The sequence below is a fragment of the Protopterus annectens genome, chromosome 12.part0, assembly GCF_019279795.1.
Source record: "Protopterus annectens isolate FY-2018-M chromosome 12.part0, PAN1.0, whole genome shotgun sequence".
NCBI classification, from domain to species: domain Eukaryota; kingdom Metazoa; phylum Chordata; order Ceratodontiformes; family Protopteridae; genus Protopterus; species Protopterus annectens.
The window spans coordinates 1,129,425,273-1,129,447,109 of NC_056746.1; the positions used below are offsets into that span (position 1 = coordinate 1,129,425,273).

Consider the following 21,837-nt stretch of genomic DNA (forward strand, 5'->3'; position numbering starts at 1 on the left):
TTGAGATGAATTCATCTGCTACTGAAATTCATTTTTTAGATGTTAACTTGACCTATAATGGTTCAGATATACATACTAGTATCTATAAGAAACCAGTACGTAAGAATAAGTATTTACACAGAAAGAGTATGCACGCTAAACATACCTTTAAAGGGATAGTAAAAAGCCAATTTTTACGTGCAAGTCGACTCAATACTAGAGATATCTGTACTGAACAAATGTTAGGTATGATAGCTGAATTTCAGGGAAGGGGTTATAATACAGATATGCTCCAACACCAAAAAGATGAAATAATTAATGCAAGAGGTAGTACTGCTAAATACTAGTGCTCAACCTTTTTTTAATGATACTAATAATTTACATTATGTAACTACATACAGCAGATGCACTTGAGAAGTTAAGGAAATTGTGTCAAAAATTGGAATATTTTGAGAGTATTACCTGAATTATCACATATTTTACCTGAATATCCTTCTTTTGCTTATAAGAACTGTTTTAATTTAAAGAATAGATTACGTTATAAAGATATGCAGGCAGATAAAAAGCGGATAGTCTTTAACAAAGTTGGCACTTACCCCTGTTTAAATTGTTCATGCTGTAATGTCATATGTACTAGCAGTATTTTTATTCATCCTGTAAAGCAGAAATAATATAATTTTAAATGCACAGCTAACTGCAATACACCATACATAGTCTATCTAGCTACATGTAAGTGTTGCCCTAGTTTTTATGTGGGTAAATCAATTAGAAGGTTAAGGGACTGTACAGCTGAACATAGGAGCTGTTTTAACTAATGCTATTGCAAAATATTTAGTTAAGAATGGCAATCAGCATTAATTTATATTAGAGTTATAGACATTTTGCACAAAACATTAAGGGGAGGTGATATGAATAACAGCTTGGAATTAAAAGAATATAACTGGATAATAAGGTTAACAGCAGACCATACACCTGGTATACATAAAATGGTCTCTACTAAACCTGTTCTTAAGCATAAACACTTTGTTTTAAATGAAATTATTTTAATTGTTTCTGTATTATGGTTGGCTGACTTTTTTCTTGTGATTACATTAATTTGCTATTTAAATGTGGATTAATTTTCTGTATTTTATCTGTTATTGCTCTGAGGTAGGATTATCTGAAAGCTTTGTATTTTATTAAAACCTCTGGCATTGCTAAGACATTGTCTTCTTTGTATTGGGCTTACCTTTCAGCAGCTAGCTTCATCACGGCATTTCATTTACTAATTTTCCATAAACCTTTTTCCCCAACCTTTACGTGGTTCTGCTATCTTTATTAGAAGGCAGTGACTTAGGCAAAGGTAACAATTGAGATGGCTTGTAAGAAGGCAGCCAAAACAGGAGAGACAGCAGTAGGTCTGGGAGAATCAAGCTGCAGGAGCTTATACTGTAATACCTTTTCTGTACATCAGAATCCTGAGCACAATCCAACTTAATAAACTCCATCATTCTAGAGACTGTGTCTTCAAAAGAAATTTCCTCAAAAGAAGTATCAGGACTAGAAGACCCTTCTTCCTCAGACCCATAATCTAAAGGAGAAGGAATCTGACAGTAGTAAGCAAGATATTATTTATCTGAATCCATCTCCTCCTCAGATGAATCCTGTTCCCTGGGTCTTTTAAGGGGAATAGATGACCAAAGAGGAGCTGGGACAAAAACACACTGAGGTTTTAAAGCTATCAAAGCATTAAACAGCCTTTGAGTGAAATTTTGACATTCATGCTATGGGTCCTTAGAGTTGGAATAATATATTTAGTTTTCTGCTTTTTCTTTAAGGGGACATCTGCTTTATGAAATGTAGAAGGCTCTGAACCTGGACGTTATTCAATAACTGTAGTAGAAACTTCTTTCTCGACAAAAAATTTGAGTAACACCCCTAGGCCTCTTGGAAATAATCAGTTGTGGTTCCCCCTGAAAGTCCAATGTGGAAATCTGCAAGGCCTCCAAGGACGTACCTAAGTTTGGATCCCTGACGGCCTCCAAACTGGTCACAGCCGAAGAATCCACCTATGGAGCTGGTCGAATCTCCAGGCTTTCACTTGCCTCAGGAGAGATGTCCAGCAGAGACTGTACAGCAGAAGAATTCGGCCTAGATTTTTTGGCCTTTTTCACAGATGGCTGTCCCTCAGAGTGGGAAGTTCCTTCCACTATGTCTTTAGCTAAAATCTTAAGATGCTGATTCTCCAGATACAAAGCCAAAGAAGGAAGTTACTACGGAGGGTCTTGGGAACAAAAACCTGACAGAATGAGCAGGATTTATGGTCATGAGAAGCACAGAGGTAAAACAAGCACTGCTCATGATGGTGTTTATGGGGAATCTGTCTCCCACACTGGCATTTACCCTTCCTGGATGACCAGAAACCCCACAAGAATAAAAAATAAAAATAAAAAGATAGGACACAATAAACCCAGACAGGGCACTAATCTGCAATGGCTTGGCGAACTAGCAACAGAAGAAGAGTTCAGACCAACAATCAAGAGATGGTGTTCAGACTGGTGGCAAAGACATTCTTCAGGATGGTACATCCAGATGTCACCTTTATGCCCTATACTACGTGATGAGCATATGTATGATGTACGGCATACCTTAAAGCAGCCTAAAGGCTTTGGTATACTGGCCGGACGTCAGGCCACCCTTGGCAGGGGATCAATATTGTAATGAATACTGCAACAGTGAAATGGAAGGACATAAAGCAATTACTAGAAAATGGAACTCAAAGTCTAAACCAATTGTATTTGAAGTAATAAGAAGTTATGTACCTACCATAACGTTCCATGTTAGTTGTCTCCGCCTCGCCTTCTTTCTTGCTGGTTGGTTGGGTTAGGAGCCAACCTTCGGCTCCAACTCGGCCATTTTCTAAAGCTCGAGAGCTACTTACTGGCTTGAGGCCTCCCTATATCCCACAATGCCTGGCGCTAGACCCCCAGATCTCATTTGGAAGACCTAACACCATAAAGATAAAACTGTAAGACAACTGTCCCTATAACAAGACTTCAGCTACATGGCTGAAGAAAAAGGAGAGGACATAAAACGGTAAAGACTCAGCCAGTGATCAGACTCATAAGGAGAACTCTTCTCGGTCCATCTAGGCTAGGGGGATGGAGGGTGGGATGCAAGAAAGAAGGCGAGGAGGAGACAACTAACATGGAACGTTATGGCAGGTACATAACTTCTTAATGTTAAGTTGTCCCTCTCGCCTTCATTCTTGCTGGTTGAGACAGCGTCCCTAGCACCTTAGTCCTGGGTGGCTCATCGGAACAGACTCTTGAGCACAGTGGAACACAGTGGAACCAAAATCAGCTCTGCTCCTAGAGGCCAGATCCAATTTATAATGTGAAATGAAGGTATGAGGGGTGGCCCATGTGGCCGCCGCACAAATGGCTTCCATTGGTAGTCTTGCTTGAAAAGCTACCAACGTAGCTAAAGCCCTAGTAGAGTGGCCTTTAGGTTTAGCAGGGAGTTCTTTATGCCTCAACTGATAAATAAGGGTAATAATAGAGGACAACCACCTGGATAAGGTTACTTTACACACTGGTCGACCCTGCTTACCTTCTGCATTGGACAGGAAGAGTTGATCTGATTTCCTTATTTTCTCAGTCCTATGCAAATAGAAATGTAATTGCCTGTCAACATCCAACTGGTGTAATTTGTGTTCAGCTTTGTTGGAATAATTTGGAAAAAAGACTGGCAGATTGATGGATTGCTTCAAATTGTTCTCAGAGGGGACCTTAGGAAGGAACGAAGGATTAGTCCTGAGCGAAACTCTGTCCCTATGGAAAACTAGATAAGGAGGACGAACACAAAGGGCTTGCAGTTCAGAAACTCTCCTCGCTGAAGTAATGGCCACCAAAAAGAGTGTTTTCCAGGTAAGTAATTTCAAGGAACAGGAAGCTGCCAGTTCAAAGGGAGGAAGTATCAAGGAAGCTAGAATCAAATTTAAGTCCCAAGGAGGCGGGGGATCCCTGACTGGAGGCCTGAGCAAGATTGTTCCTTTCAGAAAGGCTTTGCAAAGCTTATGGTACATGATGCTCGTTTCTGGCAGGCCCGTATGGAAATTAGAGATTGCCGCTAACTGAACTCTAATAGTGGCTGACGAGGAGCCCGCTTGAAAAAGCTCTGCTAAGAAGTCCAGAACGTTATGGACAGGGGCCGTGAAGGGATCAATATTTCTAGCCTCTGCCCAGAAAGAGAAACGTTTCAACTTACTAGCATAAGTCTTCCTGGTTGTAGGTTTGTGCGAGGAAAGGATAATCTCACGCACTGAATTGGAAATACTGGGAAGCCTGGCTAGGGTTGGAAGTGGAGCAACCAAGCAGTGAGGCTGAAAGAGTGAAGAGACTGATGCAGCCTGCCCGACTGATGGATCAGGAGGTCCGGAACTGGGTCCAGATTCCAAGGCTGTTCTAGAAGGTGATGATGCAGGAATGGGAACCAGATTTGTCGAGGCCAGTATGGAGCAATGAGGATCATTCTGCAACCCAGCACGGTAGCTTTCTGAATTAGTTTGGGAATTAGTGGAAAGGGTGGGAATGCATACAGAAGTCCCTGGGGCCAAATATGAACTAGAGCGTCTCTGGGGGAGTGTCCGGGAAGAGGGAAGAGAGTGAAGAAACTGTCGCACTTGCTGTTGAGAGTAGTTGCGAAAAGGTCGCAACAAGGCTGACCCCATTTGCGGAAGATTCTGTCCGCTACTGTCCTGTTGAGAGACCCCTCGTGAGGCATGAGAATAGCTCTGCTTAGCTTGTCCGCTATGACGTTGGACTTCCCAGGGATGTGTGTTGCTGTCAGAAACCGTTGAGAGGAGATCGCCCACTGCCATAGTCTGAGAGCTTCTCGACATAAGGGATATGACTTGGTTCCGCCCTGCTTGTTGATGTACCACACTACAGACATATTGTCTGTCTGAATTGCAATGGTCCCAGTGGGTAGAGAGTTCTGAAGGGCTTGCACTGCTAAAAGCACCACCCTCATCTCCAAGACGTTTATGTGCAAGTGGTACTTGTGGGGTTGCCAGGTGCCCTGGACAGTCCTGCCCTGAAAATGCCCCCCCCACCCGATCAGGGAGGCATCCGAGGTCACCATGGCAACTGGAGGAGGAAGGACAAATGGTCTGCCCTAGGGTACTGATGGAGAGACCATCTTTGCATGATTTTGTGATTATTATCTTGTGAGACAAAGGAAGTTGTTGAAAGGACCATTGGATGAAAAGCATCCACTGGAGAATCCTCATGTGAAAACGAGCCAGGGGAACTAATATGATCACTGCTGCCATGAGACCTAAGGTTTTTAGGACTAATCTGGCCTGAATCTTTCTGCATCCTAATAATACCTGTACATGTCGGCAAATGTCTGCCACTCTGTCTACTGGAAGCCTTGCAGACAGATCTTTCGTATTTAATCTTGCGCCTATAAAGGTTAAGGACTGACAAGGCGACAATGCAGACTTTTCGAAATTTATTGAGATACCTAGGTTGGAGCATGTTTGGATGGTATAATCCCTGGCTGTTAGCAATTGATGTCTGGTGGTAGCAGTAAGGAGCCAGTCGTCTAGATATGGAAACACCTAGAATCCCTGCCGTCTTAGGTGAGCAGTAACCACTGCCATGCATTTGGTGAACACCCTGGGGGCTGTGGTGAGACCAAAGGGCAGGGCTCTGAACTGGTAATGATTGGCTCCCAGCCGGAAGCGGAGAAAGCTCCTGGAAAGTCTGTCAATTTTGATGTGATAGTACGCATCCTGAAGATCTATGGAGCACATCCAATTGTTCTGACCCAAAAAGGGTAGAATGGACTGAAGCGTGACCATCCAGAACTTCATTCTTTGAACAGACTTGTTTAGTCTGCTGAGATCCAAAATGGGTCCCCAGTCCCCTGTCTTCTTTGGTACCAAAAAGAACTTTGAGTAAATTCCGGATCCTTGCAGGTCTGCTGGGACTTGTTGAATGGCCCGTTTTTTTGGCAGTCTTGAAACTTCTTGCACTGCCTATTCCCTTAGACTGGGTGGAACATCTGGGATGGGGTTGTTTGATTTTAAGGGAGTGTGGACAAACGGGATTTTGTAACCTCCGGATATGATAGACTGTACCCATCTGTCTCGAGTGATGAAACGCCAGGCTTCTGGGTACAGAGACTACCTTCCCCAGACTGCCTCCGTAGGCGGACAGCCGGGCAGCCCCTCAGGGGTGCTGGAAGGGCTTGTCAGAGAAAGATTCTCTACTGCCCTGATTCTGCGGACCCCCTCTGCCCCACGGGTGGCGTCTATTGTTCCCTCCTCTGCCTCTGAAGGGAAACTCGCCACATGTGTCAGGCACGGCTCCCTGGGGTTTCCGGAACCACATCTTCCCACTCTTCTGACCCTTAGGGTATGGTCTAGAGGGAGTGGAAAAATGGACTCCAACGGCAGAGAGAGTCTTGCCTTCCTGTTCACACCTGGTAAGTGTATCTTTCACCTGAGGTCCAAACAGAGCCGAACCATCAAAAGGGGTGTTGGTGAAAGATGCCTTAAAGGGATCAGCGAAGTTACATAACCGCATAAAGGCATGCCTTCTCAAAGCCACACCTGTGCCTGCGGCTCTACTCGCCCCATCAGCTGCATACGAAATGAGCAGCATGGAGGAGTTAACGATAGAATTAAGAGTCGCCAGCTGGGAGTTTATCTTGTCTTGAGCCCCCGCAGCTGATGGATCTTGCAGAGTATCTCCTAGCTCCTTGAGGAGATACCTCTGAAGACGGGTGAAGTGGCACAAATAATTCAGCGACCGCATGGAGAAGGTCGCTGAGGAAAACATCCGCTTCCCGTGTCTATCCATCGTCCTAGACTCTTTGTTAGGGGGATGGACAGGTACAGAAGTGTCAGCCAACTCCTTTTTCGTGGCAGCTGCTACCACCATGGCATCAACGGGGACACCCTTTGTCAGAAACTGTTTATCTTGGGGGGCCGTGATAAACTTAGTGGGCCTGCGAGGGGTTGGTTCCAGTGTGTCTGGAGCTGACCACGCCTTCTGAGCCACCACTTCCATTAATGGATCGAAAGGCAGAGACAACCAGGAGGTGGAGGGGCGAGAACCAAACGCATCCAAGTATACAGACTCGATTCATCCTCAGAAGGGTTAAGGGCAGACCAGTTCCCCCTCTGCTTAAGGATCTCTGAGAAATAGACATTTTCAGAGGGGGATCTTGGGAACCCTTCAGAATCCTCCAAGTCATTATCTGATGTGACCGACTCTGGGGAGTCAACATGTTTCCTCTTACATTTCTTCTTTCGAGGGGGCTCCTCTGAAATCTCAGGGGAGGCCTCGGAAGAGGAAGATACACCCAGTGGGGTGACCTGGAGCGTTTGATCCCCTCGCTTGGGGTCTGGAGGAGGGGCAGAGTCCGAAGCAGGCACCCTGGGGGGAGGAGCTGAAAGGGCTGATCGAGGTGCAGACTCAGAGGTCAGCATGCTCCTCATGACCTCAAAGGCGTCCCTGTCCAGCACAGAAGAGGGCCCCTGCTCCGAGGAGATGGGAATCCTCTCTGGCACTGAAAGGGACGGCTCCAAGGCCGATGTAGGAGCCGAGCTTACCTGCGCCGAAGCTCCGAGAGGGAGAATGGGGTCAGACAAGGGTCCGATGCCACTCACTCCCTCAGAGCCGACGAGGGAGTCTCTGCGCCCAGATCCCTACAATGACGGAACCATTGAAGAAATCGGAGCTGACGAAGGAGCCGAAAGGGGAAGCATCGGCGCCAACGTTTCCAGGATCCGAGCCCCAACAAGCTCCGGCTCCGAACTGACAGGAGGAGTCGGAAGAGGAACTACTTCAGGAAGCGGAGCAGCCACAGCCTGATGAGGAGGGCTAGTTAACATTTTAGCCAGGGCCTGCGATTTGAGGAGTCTACTAACCACTCTCTCCAAGTCATGATCAGACAGCCTCGAGGACCAAGAAGAGTGGGACCTATGGCTCTGTTCGGACTGTAGCAAAGGTGATCCCTGAGCCGAGCGAACCAACTCCAGGGATGGCGATCTGGATCGCTTAAGGCTCCGACACCAAGGTCGGAGATGAGAGAGATTTTGATACTTCGGTCCCGGCCGGAACCGAAATTGAAGCAGATGCTCCACCTGGCGACGGCTCCGTACTGGGAGCCGACGGCTTGGTGGGCTTAGGGGTTTTAGCTGGCTGAGACTTTGCCGGAGACCCCTTGGGTTTTAATAAACCCCTGAGAATTAACTTGTTCCTACGCCCCTGCAGGACTCTTGGACTAAAAGCATGACATACCGAGCAAGAGTCCTGCAGGTGTAGGGAACCCAAACAATAAACACAAGAAGTGTGACCGTCTGTCAAAGACATTTTCTGACAGCACGAGTCACACTTCTTGAACCCTGATACCTTGGTATCTTTTGACATTATATAAAATAAAGGGAATAACGATGGATGTAAATTTTTGACTAGTGTACAAAAAACACACACACTAACACACACACACTAGTCCCAATCCTTTACACAACAAATTTTAGGTAACTATACAAACAAAAAACTAAGATTCTAAGATTTTAGACTATAAAGGCTAAACACTACTTCCTACTGAAAAACAAAGTAAAAAGGGAAGGGAACAGCCTCTAACATAAACGGCCTACTTGGGGTGATAGGGAGGGGGGGAGGGGAGAAACTCTCTAAGTAAAAACGAGTTTCCTAAGGGTCAGAAAAACACAGGGAAACCTAAGACTAGTTTACGTACTACTCGATTAACAAAAAGATTCGAAAAATATACACAACAGTTAAACTACTAAAAATGCAAAAGATTAATACAACCTGAGCCAGTGAAGTGCAACCTCGTAGCTGAGGCGGCAAACGAGATCTGGGGGTCTAGCGCCAGGCATTGTGGGATACAGGGAGGCCTCGAGCCAGTAAGTAGCTCTCGAGCTTTAGAAAATGGCCGAGTCGGAGCCGAAGGTCGGCTCCAAACCCAACCAACCAGCAAGAATGAAGGCGAGAGGGACAACTTAACATTGAATTTTATAAAATTGATAAAAAACAGAAAGAGGGATCTTTAGAAAATAGAAGGAGCAAATCACACAGAAGTAAATGGAAATTGTAGGAATAATATATGCAGAATAATGTTCAGGAGGAGGAGTGAGGTTTAATGGAAGGCAGAAATTGAGCAATTTATGTAATGTTGGACTGATAATAGTTACAAGAAAAGAAAATATATATAATGTATAATGCATGTAAATGAAGAAAAGAAAGACAATATTTTTTTTTCAATAAAAGTGCTTAAAAAAGAATTCTGGACATTCCAAAAATAATGGGGGGACAAAATGAGGGGCAATTTTTAAATTCACTTGACATGTAGTTTCTGAACAAAATGTCTGAAACTGTAATGTTTACCATTATTAACCTGTTTGAAATCCTCTGAATAATTAGAGAATCAAAAATTTTATGAAGAAAATTACAAAAGTAAGAGGGAAAAAAGAAAATTACAAAAGTAAGAGGGAAAAAAAATCAAGAATGCTCTGCAAAATCAGTTAAGTATTTTTTCTACATATCTGCTGAGTTATGCAGGGACTGAAGCACAAAAGTACATACACACTCACATAGAGATACATGCACAAATATATGCACTCACACATACTTACATGTGTGCAATCACACATACAAGGATTCTGGCATCCCTCTTCTGATGTGATGGACATACACTTCTATTTTTTTTCTGCCAAGGACACACACTACCATTTTATATAAAGAGTGTGTGTGTGTGTGTGTGTGTGTGTGTGTGTGTGTGTGTGTGTGTGTGTGTGTGTGTGTGTTGGGGGGATCCCCACCACCTTCACCATATGGTTGCAGCACCCTTGCATAACTCCAGTGTTTTTTTTTTTTTTCTTTGTGGAAGGTAACAAGTTTAGGGATGGATGATGGTGTTCTACAGCTACCTAGCTGGCAGTACTGCTTGCTAGTTATCATACTAATCTAAGACATTACAGAATGTCAACCTATAACAAAAGTGGTTTCAGTACAGTTATTTGTGTACAATGCAAATGCACAAAATTTTGAATACAAAGTACGGAAATAATACATATGAGATTTAGAAATCATTAAAAACACCCAAAATAAAGATTTTTGTCTTTAAAACAATATTCTTTCTCTATTATCAGCTATGCAAACTTTTGCTGTGAGCAGTGTATGCAGTCTTATTTACTTATAATCAGTTATGCTAGGAGGTATTTCTACTGCAAAATACAGACATTAGCCGCACTAAACAGTTGGTAGTTTGGCTTAGGTTATGGTTGCCAATGTATTATAGTTTACCATCAAGTTTGACTCTTACAGTTTTCCTATATATAATGTGCAACTTTCAACAAGTCATTTAATCAAGACAACAACCCAGAGTCACTCTGAACACAGGCAAAAGTAGACACAGGATCCTACCCATCAAACAGAAGACTAAACTTAAAACATATTGACAGATAATCAAAGGCTAAGATTCCTACCTCAGGATCTTCAGCATCTATCTGATGCAAGTGTATTTCGTTGGTTGTCAGCCACTGGAAAACTACTTCCTACAAATGATGAAAATAAAAAAATGCTGAAGCACATTTAAAGTGGATTTCATCAAATCAAGCTAAGATGAGCTTCTTGTGTGTATGAGCTATGAATGACTACAGATCTATTCCACAGATATTTGTCCATCACTCACAGAAACAGAATCTGAACATACACATCAGAGTTTCACATGAAATCAGCGACTCCAGCATGTTCTGCTGGGAAGAACTGTATTTAGTGCATCCACATAGCATGTCATAATGTGACAGTTTACGCTACTCAAGAAATTTGCTCAAATATTTGTATAATGCTCTTCAAATAGTGGAACTCTTTGGTCAAATAATCAACGGTTACAGTACTTCCACCCGGATAACACAAAAACATATACATATACTATTTCCAAACACAGCCTGGCATAAAGAAATGCAAACCAAGACCATATCAACAGGTCCTTATTTATCAGCCAGTTTAGAATTATATGCCACCTACCACGTATCTCGAAATGGACAGCAGCAGCTAACAAAAGAATCATTGTGGGCTTGTTAGAATTAAAAAACAGTAAGCATAAAAGGTGGTGCCACAGATTACTTCGATTTATTTATTTTATTAAATACCTGCAATTATGGGAATTTATAGATAGGTTTACTTTATCACCTCAACATACTGTATATGTTTATTCAAATGATTTACCTCTTGTATATATCAAAATGGTTAACAGCACTAACAGCATTCCTTCAAAGCCTCTATTTGTAATTAAAAATTTGTATTTTTTCATAAAATACTTTAAGTTACTGTAGCAAACCCCACTGAATGCTATCCGGTTTCTTCTTCACATTACAGAATTTATTAAAGGGGTAAATTTGATAAAAATTGTCATCACTCTTTTGTTTGGGAAACACACTGTGGGATAAAAAAAAAAAACTGTTCCTGACTGAACTTTGGAAACAGACTTTTAAAGTTATCCATTTATTCTGAAATATGTTACAGTTTATGATTTTTAATGTTTATGGAATTACTAACATTCTTCTTCTTCTTTCTGCTTTTCCCGGTTAGGATCGCCACAGCGGATCATCTGTCCGCTCATGATTGGGAGTGGAGTTTTACGGTGTCGAGTTGCCAGCCTGGCACCCAACCTTCCACAGAAGGCACACACTCACACCTGAGGCCAATTTAGAGTGTCCAATCCACCTACTGCATGTCTTTGGGATGTGGGAGGAAACCGGAGCACCCGGAGGAAACACACGCGACCACAGTGAGGACATGCAGACTCCACACAGAAGGCACCCCAGAAGAGAATCGAACCGGAGAACCTCTTGCTGTGAGGTGGCAACGCTAACCGCTGCACCACTGTGGCCGCCCTCTATGGAATTACTAACATAATGGGTAATTTCTTGGCTGAGACAAAGACCATGACATTGGTTTTCTTGGGGTTAATAAGTAGTATGTTAGTAATAGTATGGAATTATTAACATACTACTAATTAACCCCAAGAAATCCAATGTCATTGCCTTTGCTTCGGCCATGAAATTACCCATTATTCCTACTGTGCTCTTAACAGATCTTAATGGGAATAGAATAACTGAATGTCGCTAAACAGGAGTACCTAGGCCTAATAACCGACTCTACCCTTTCCTTTATTAGTTACAAAATCAGTGTGTGTGTGTGTGTGTGTGTGTGTGTGTGTGTGTGTGTGTGTGTGTGTGTGTGGTAAAGTCCTTGCTCAATTAAAACTGTCACAACATCAGTTACCTCCTTTCACCTACTGCTCACAGGTCCATTCCAAAAAATATTTTGATACCCAAACTTGAATATGGCCTTCCTGTTCTTGTTATGCATTCACCCCACAAAATACAGACTTCTGAGAATAAAGTTTGCAGATTCTTTCTCTTAGCAGATCTCCAGATACACTATTGCAATTTGCTACAAAATTCCAAATGGCTTGTAGTGTCTCATAGGACCACTTTTCTTCTAAGAATTTTAATTTACAAGGAGCTAAAAAATGGCCACTGTGACACCCCACCACTTGACTAGTAATCAAGGAGCCACAATCCTCACCACTGACACCAGAGCGGGACGTATACTGGGAGGATGGCAGGTACACACCCAGTATTTTCAGATGCAGCTCTCTGCATCAAGTGCAATTTCCCTTAACAGCACATAGAAATCACACTCAGTCTGAGGCTGGTTTCGCCCTCTTTCTCCAGATCCCCAGTAAGACTCCCCACTGGCACAGCTATAGAGTCCTTAGCCAAGGTTCCAAGCCACGTCCTCCAACACTCTCTCTGCCCAACCAGTGCTTCGTGTCCCTGCCTAAGTAGCTGACACACACACTCCTGGAGATTTATTTTATGCACACACACACACACCCACACACACACACACACACACACACACACACACACACACACACACACACACACACACACACTCACACTCACACTCACACACACTTACACGCACACACACTTACACGCACACACACACTCTCACAGACACAAACACACTCACAGACACAAACACAAACACACACACACAAGCACACACACATGCGCACACGCACACATGAGCGCACACACGCACAAACACACACACGCACACACATGCACACACACACAAACACACACCTGGGAAAGGCTGGCACAGGTCTACTAGCTAGGCCCCCTTCTTCCCAGACTATAAGGTAGTTATCACTGCCACCTGACACCTTTATCAGCTACATTAAGGCCCTTAACAAAGGGTGTCCACTTTTAGTGTGTAATATTCAGACTAACACAAATGGCAGTTTGACCAAGAGCAAAGCTATTAGGAGTGGCCTACACAGTGTCACCAAATAAATATGTAAGTATTCTCAAATCTTAAATATCTCTACACAGATCAGCCACAATGAAAAGTTTAAATATATTTAATAATAATAACAATAATAATAATAAAAGAACAAGACAATACTAAATATATATTCACAGTGACATCAGAGTCCAAAACCACAGGAAATATCTAAAACAACATTGCAGGACAGTTTCAAATAAAGAAAAATATCTAAACTAAGCTTCACTATATTCCTGACTGAATCTAAGAGAATTACTATAACCTAAGAACTTACTAATGGAGCACAGCAGATGTGGTGAATAGATCTCTTCTAGTTGTTGTCAGGTCCAAGACAGAGTGTGGAATACTCTGTCTCACTAAGAGCCTTCTCAAAATAATATGTAAAATATTACTGCTGGGTTAACTTTCAGAATGACATCATTTCTTATCATCTGATTCTAGTTCCCAGGTGAAACCCCCACTGCTGGAAACTGGCAGTATTTAGCATCTACCTGTGAAAATACATGGACTTCAGATCTTTGGCAGATTCTAGAAGTCATAAAACAATTGCACTCCTTTATGTTTTCAAGACTAGTAATTAATTCATTCTAAAGATAAAACAGAAAGCTTCTCAGCACAGACTCTGTGTCTCTAGACGCCTTGAAAACTTAAAGACACCATCTGTTATTGCGTAGCCTATGAAGTAATTCAATTTCAGCTATTTTCCTAAAATTTGCTGAACTGAAGTTAATCTCCTGCATTCCACTTTCCACTGTTAAAATATATACATTTAACCAGTTACAATAGTGCATTGTACATTTCTGTCTTCTTCCAGTACGGCACACTATGGATGCTGGGTTAACTTCCAGAATGACATCATTTCTTATCATCTGATTCTAGTTCCCAGGTGAAACCCCCACTGCTGGAAACTGGCAGTATTTAGCATCTACCTATGAAAATACATGGACTTCAGATCTTTGGCAGATTCTAGAAGTCATAAAACAATTGCACTCCTTTATGTGCTAAATACTGCCAGTTTCCAGCAGTGGGGGTTTCACCTGGGAACTAGAATCAGATGATAAGAAATGATGTCATTCTGAAAGTTAACCCAGCATCCATAGTGTGCCGTACTGGAAGAAGACAGAAATGTACAATGCACTATTGTAACTGGTTAAATGTATATATTTTAACAGTGGAAAGTGGAATGCAGGAGATTAACTTCAGTTCAGCAAACTCACCACTGTCTTAACCTCAAACAACTAGATTGGTTAGAACTGAATAACCACCTACTCTATCAACAGTTACTTATCATTCATAAGACCCTTTTCTACCCTGATAATACCCCTAGCCTTACTAAATTGATTTCACCTTATAAAAACCTAGCTACACTACGCTCTGCTAATAAACTCCTAGTATCCTTGACTAAATCTTACAATAAAGCTGGGGACTCACTATTTTCAAATACTGCAGGAAAAACCTGGAATCAACTCCCTCATGAAATATCTAACCAAAACTCTACCTCTCTTTTCAAAAAACATATCAAAGAACATCTTAAAACTCAGTGGCTTTGTCCTTGTGCTAACCCCGACTGAAATCGCTTCTCGCTACTCCTAACTTTCCTCCCTCCCTGACTATGCTTCTAAATAAGACTTTCAATTTTTGACATTTTACATCTTAGAAATAGGCTATACTATAAATTCTTTCTCTTATGCAATTCTATCTTTGTGTTTTGCATATCTGTTTTTGTTAGTCTAACTTTAATATGATGCATATCCTTTAATTTTAGTCCTATATAATTGTCTGTTTTTGTCATTTGTTTTTAAACAAGGCTACCTTTGTACTTTTTTTATTCATATCGTTGTTTTGTTAATTTTTTTTTTGTTTACTGCTAGTGTTGGAGCTTTTCTCCCCGGGCCTCTGCTGAAAACGGATGCATGTCCAGCTAGACTAGCCCGGTCAACAAATGTAAAATAAATAAAATAAAAATAAAATTTCAAACACAAACACTTTATAAAATACCTTTTCAACACATGTCTGTACAAACCGGTTTGATACACACCTGACATACAGTTCTATTACAATTGTAACACAGGCATCTTATATAAATCATTTCGATATTCACAAATGGCATATAATTACTTACAAAATTCCAACTAGCTGTGGTGGCAGTATCTCTTTTTGTGACAGCCACTGCCCCGCTTTACAAGGCAAACCTAATTTACTCAGAAGTACACAAGACAACGGTTTCACTGTAGTACACCCTCCATTTAAAGCTGCTGTAGTTGAGCAGCCTTTTACAGAATGGGACCTCTTCCTGGAATCACTTACCTACAGACATCAAAAATCTAGAAGCCATTAAAAGTTTCAAAGATGGACTTAAGAGCATCTTTTTACTGAATCTACCTGCAACTGCTATCATGACAATGGCTTCCATCCCATATCATCAACACTAGAACACATTTAATAAACTTTTCTCAACATGTTAATGTGGCGTCTTATATGCAAATATTTCACATGTATATACGAGTTTATGTATTACATGCATGACTGCAATGTATTTTATGCACATCTTCCCTTGCATTTTGTGTGTATATATATATATATATATATATATATATATATATATATATATATATATATATATTCTTTTTTCAATGCACTTTGGCTAGATCTTTTAATGCTACTTGATCTGCATTCAGTCTTACCATGTTCTGAATTTTGCTAAGTAGTCATTTTGTATATAATAGTTTTGATTGAAAGACCATGATGTACTTTCTGCTCTTTGAGCTCAGGTCATGGCTGAAAAGGGTCACTGGACCAGTCCACATACCCAGTGATTAAATAGTTAGTAAATAAATAAATAAATAACAAAATCCAAACAAGTGCCCTGGAAAGATGGAAAAACAGCAGTGCACAGCTTCAATGCCAATATTATTAATTATAATTATTAATATACAAATTTATATTATTAAAATATTGGCATCGAAGCTGTGGACTGCTGTTTTTCCATCTTTCCAGGGCACTTGTTTGGATTTTGTTACTGGTGACTTTTGGTGCCTTGTTTTCGTTTTTTGGAGTAAATAAATAAATAAATAAAACTGCTGCAAAACACTCCATTTCTTGATTTCCTTTTATTTTAAGTGAAACAAATTCTGTTACTTTGCTAACATAAAGCATTTCTAGCCCATGACCCATGGCATAGTGGGATAAAGCTCTGACTGTGCCCCAAATAACCTGTATTTGATTAGTACCACTTACATTGAAAAGAGTGGGCAGGGGAGGATAGGAGTGAATGGCCAACATCAGCTTGTCCATATTGGTAGGAGAGAGGCAGCCTGGTTCTCTGCAATAGCAGCATGTAGAACCTGGCGAGCTTCATGTTGCACATGGTGAGTTGTGTGGAATGTTGGTGAGGTAGAGCCGATGAAGAAGGAGTGGACCACAAAAGGAGGGGGAGTATCGATATTCATCAAAGATACCCACACCTCCAGGTTGGTGGCAAAGCACGAAGCATCAGAGACTATCCATGTGCAACTAACAGTGGGTAAAACTGCCTTCCAGTTTATAGCCTGCTACAGACCACCCTCCCAAACCCAGGAACCCCACTCGGCCTTCCTGAGAACACTGGAAAATATGAAGGTCTCTCCAAACACCATTATATTGGGCGACTTCAACTACCCAAACATAGACTGGCAGCATTACTCTAGCTCCAACACCCTAGCCCAAAGGTTCCTAGAATTTATAAACTCAAATGCTATGGAACAACTTGTTACCACTCCCACAAGAGGGGAAAACATACTGGACCTGATCATCACCAACATGGGGACTCTATGCTCCAGACCAGAAGTGTATCCCTCACTGGTAAGATCAGACCATAAACTAATCTCACTGGATATTCACATCCCGACCCCACCCCCTGCCCAGAAAACCACAGTGAAAAACTTCTCTAAAGCAAATTTCACACTCCTCAAAACTGAGGTGGAATCCTTCAAAGCCCCCGGGCCTGTGGAAAATACGGCCCAGACCGCAGAATCCTTTATAAACGCATTCTATGAACACCTTCAGGAATGCATGGATCATGCGATCCCAAATAAAACCAAGACCCAATCCTCCAAAGGCAGACGTCTTGTCTGGTGGACCCCAGCCATAAACAAACTATACAATAGAAGGAGGAAGCTACTAAATGATAGAGCAAAATCCCAAAAAGGGAAGGCATCACTGATCAGTATTAGCAAAAAACTACGGGCACACATAAAATTGTCTAAGGCCAGCTTCGAGAGAAAAATTGCACAGGACACTAAGGATAATCACAAGGCTTTCCTTAGTTATGTTAGGAACCTGGGTGGTAATTCCCAGATATGCTCAGACTTAGTCCAAAATGACACAAAATACACTGAACCCACAGACATTGCCAACATCCTAGCTGACAGGTCCAGCGCAAACTTCTCCCCTCCCACCAAAGGGCAAATATCTATCCCAGCAGAGTGCTGCCCCCCTGACATCTCAGATGCTCAGGTAAGAGCCGCCCTCTCCAAAGCAAAAAACACAGCATCAATGGGACCAGACGGTGTCCCAGGCTGCGTCCTACATGAACTCCAAGAAGAGCTAAACCCAAACATAAAACTACTGTTCAATCTCAGCCTTACTACAGGATATGTGCCCAAAGAGTGGCGTACAGCAACAGTGGTCCCTCTCCATAAAGGTGGTGCCTCAACGGATCCTGGAAACTATCACCCCATAAGCCTGACTAGCTTGATCGGCAAAGCTATGGAAAGGATCATCATGCACCTCATAAATAAAGATATTGGGGACCTACAAACACTGGATCCTACCCAGTTCGGCTTTGTTAAGGGCAGATCCTGCCTCTTAAACCTGGTTGATTTCTTTGAAACAGTCACCAAGGCCATTGACGAGCGGAAGGTGGTCCACACAGCCTACCTGGACCTCGCAAAAGCCTTCGATACAATACCCCACTCGGGCATTATAGATAAGCTCACCAGCTTAAATATAAACCCCTATGTCACTAGATGGATTGCAAACTGGCTCAAGGACAGAACCCACATGGTTAGAATTGCTGGAGCCATGTCAGACTCCAAACCAGTTACAAGTGGTGTCCCACAAGGCTCAGTCCTGGGACCTCTCTTGTTCGGTATATATTTCTCGGAGGTACAGGCCAACACGGAAGGACTGTGGCTGACCAAGTTCGCAGATGACTGCAAACTGGGCACCATAATCGACTCTCCAGCCGACACAAGCATCCTCCAAAAGGGCCTCATAGAAACAGACAACTGGTGCCAGAGCCATGGCCTCAAGCTAAATGCCAAAAAGTGTATAGTCATCCCCGTTGGCAAAAACAAAGTGCCCACAAATTACCACATAGGTGGTAATCCATTAAGTACAGAAGAAGTAATTAGGGACCTGGGGACCCAAGTTGATAGCAATCTCTCATTTGACAACCACGTGGCCAAAGTGGTTAGAAAAACATTTTATATAACCCACCTAATCATGAAGGGATTCACATCTAGATCAGGGGACGTCATCGTGCCTCTTTACTCATCCCTCATCAGGCCCATAATTGAGTACAATGCCCCTTTTGGGATGTACCTTACCAGACACCTGCAGCAACTGGAAAGACCCCAAAAGTACCTCACCAAGAGGATCAAAGGGCTCAAACAGATGCCATATGCTGCCCGGTTAAAGAAACTCCAGCTCTACTCAGTGGCATACCGCCTGTTCAGAGGCGATCTGTGCCTGACGTATAAAGCCATGTCCAACCCGGAATTAATGGACATGCTGCACCTCAGAAAATCCAAATCCCATCGAGCTACACGCTCGAGAGACTTGAACCTCAGCAATGAAATAAATAGGACATGCTGGAGGGACAGATTCATAACCCAGAGGCTCCCTTCACTCTGGAATAAAATCCCAGTCCAGGTTAGGCAGAGTCCCTCATTGACTCTCCAAGAGGAATCTTCATGAGTGGATGGGAGATCGTAGGATTACCCCGGGTATCACTTCTGTGTCACTGTTAGACAGAGGCACAGTATACTAACCTCGAAAAAGGGCATAGCAAAATAAATTTAAAATGGGTGACGAAAGCCAAACACATTCTGGCTAGGCTTATAAATGCCCTAGGGCAGATAGCCTAGTATGAACCTATGAACCTATGAACCTATGAACTGGTGACAGATGTTGGCTAGCTGCTTAAAAAATAAGGCACCTCTTCTGGAACTGGGAGTTGCAAGGTAGTACCTTGTTTATAAGAATTTTTAAATGTTAAGTTAAAAATGTTAGATATATACAAAGGTAAATATAACAACTACCCTTTTCAATAACTCTTAGAAGGATGAGTTATCTTAAAACTGGTTAATGTCATTCCCTTTCACAGCAGGGAGTATAAAACAAATGTTAGAAACTAAAAACAGTCAAACATTATTTACTCTGATGGTAGAAAGTCCTGGGATGAGCTCTGAGGTAAAGAAACAAGGAACAGCTAGATGCTAGTGTGGAAATTGGCCTATGGAAACATGGTTCTCACTGGGAAGGTTGACTCAGATTACTATAGCAAATTGATCTTGTTCCTCATGAAGAAAGGGTGAAGTATCATAGAAATTTTTAAGCACCTCAAGGAAATAAAGCTGCAAATAGTCAACATACTTAAACATGGTATATGGAACAATACGGTACAATAAAAAAATACAAGCTGGGTGACACTGGGAAATCAGAGAACTTTTTCCCATAGGAAAAGTGGCGAATGAATGGAAAAGCATTTCAAAGTAGATAGTGGGATCAAAAATGTGGACATTCAAGAAAAGACAAAGCAATTCTTAAAAGCGGTGGGGAAAACAAAATGGTCAGCTAACTAAGAATGTGTAGCTTAGGCCAGTTCATTTCTACTGGAACACAAGATGGAGTCCTGTACAGTGATGACATGGATATTAATAGCACACTGGATGCAACAAGATGAAACTGCCAATGGTCTGTTCCCTAATGCAAGGGACAGGGTGTGGAAACTAGCAGTGGCAATGCAGTGTCCCAGCAAAGACTAGAGAAGTGGCAAAGGCCATAGCACAAGACAGCACTGGACAGGCCCGGGAAATGCCTTAGCTGTATTCATACCCCAATAAAGTACAGTTGTGTACACTTACCATAAATGTAGATGTTCGAGTGTATTCACTGTTGCAGTCATTACATTTGGGTAATCTGCTGGCAGGTTGCCCTCAGTCAGCCTGAATTCCAAAGTCTTGGGTCCTGCATCGGTTGTTGTCTTCTCTTCCATGACGTCAGGTTGTCAGGGGTATAAAACATGCAGCCGACGCCATTTTCTTTAGTTTTTCTTGGCCCCAAAAAGGTAGCAATATTCTAAATATATATATATATATATATATATATATATATATATATATATATATGTGTGTGTGTGTGTGTGTATATATATATATATATATATATATATATATATATATATATATAGATATATACATGCATCAATATAAACTTTACCTTCATCTACAAGCAAATACACCACATAGGTTGTAAAAGATAGAGAAGGAAAGATCAACTGTTGAATGACAGGGGGATGGCGGGAGGGTAACCTGGACTGCAACAGTGAATACACCCGAACATCTACATTTATGGTGTGTACATACACAACTGTACTATGTCCTTCGTGCTTCACTGTTGCAGTCATTACATTTGGGTAGAATCCCAAAGCTATGGTTGGGAGGCTGGAACTAAACAGCATTAGGTGAAGCTATAAGGCCGTGCAGCACTGCAGGGGCAAAGCCTACCCTGGACTTAGATTAGAGAGGCAAATGGTAATGCTTTGTAAAGGTGTGAACAGAACTCCAAGTAGCAGCCTCTAGAATGTCCTTGGTTGGCACTCCTCTGAGAAAGGCTGCAGCCCTGGTGGAGTGAGACCTAATGCCCTTGGGCACAGGTTGCCATGGTGTAAGTAGCAGAAACGGATGCAATGGCTTATCCACTTTGAAATTGTCTGCTTTGAAATAGCCTTTCCTTCTGATCTTGCAGCATATGACACTAGTAATTGCTCAGCTTTTCTTAGAGCTTTAGTCCTGCTCAAGTAGAATCTTAGCTGTCTGTGTACGTCCAAGGAGTGCAGAATTCTCTCCCCTTTGTTCTGCGGATTTGGATAAAAAGTTGGCAGATGAATTGTTTGGTTAAGAGCCACACTGGAAACGACCTTAGGCATAAAAGTAGGATTTGTTCTCAGAGACACCCTGTCTGGGTAAAATATGATGAAAGGCTCTATAGCCATGAGGGCCTGTAGCTCTGAAACTCTTCTTGCTGAAGTAATTGCTAGTAGCAGAGCGGTCTTCCATGATAAGAACTTTATATCAGTGGTAGCAGCTGGTTCAAATGGAGGCAGGGTGAGCTTTTCCAACACATAATTGAGGTCCCATGCAGGTAATGGTGATCTTCTAGGAGCCCTTAAATTTTTGGCTCCTCTAAGATACTGCTTTAGTAAAGGATA

The 21,837-nt window shown here is 42.2% G+C and overlaps 1 protein-coding gene across 1 annotated transcript in view; it reads right to left on the reverse strand.

Annotated features, from left to right (window-relative positions):
• The window catches only part of IFT52 (intraflagellar transport 52), a 906,963-nt gene that overhangs the window by 305,727 nt on the left and 579,399 nt on the right, over positions 1-21,837 (reverse strand). The window contains exon 9 of the mRNA XM_044090140.1: positions 10,487-10,555. Coding sequence (XP_043946075.1) covers positions 10,487-10,555 — 69 coding nt within the window. The remainder of the gene's footprint in view (positions 1-10,486; positions 10,556-21,837) is intronic.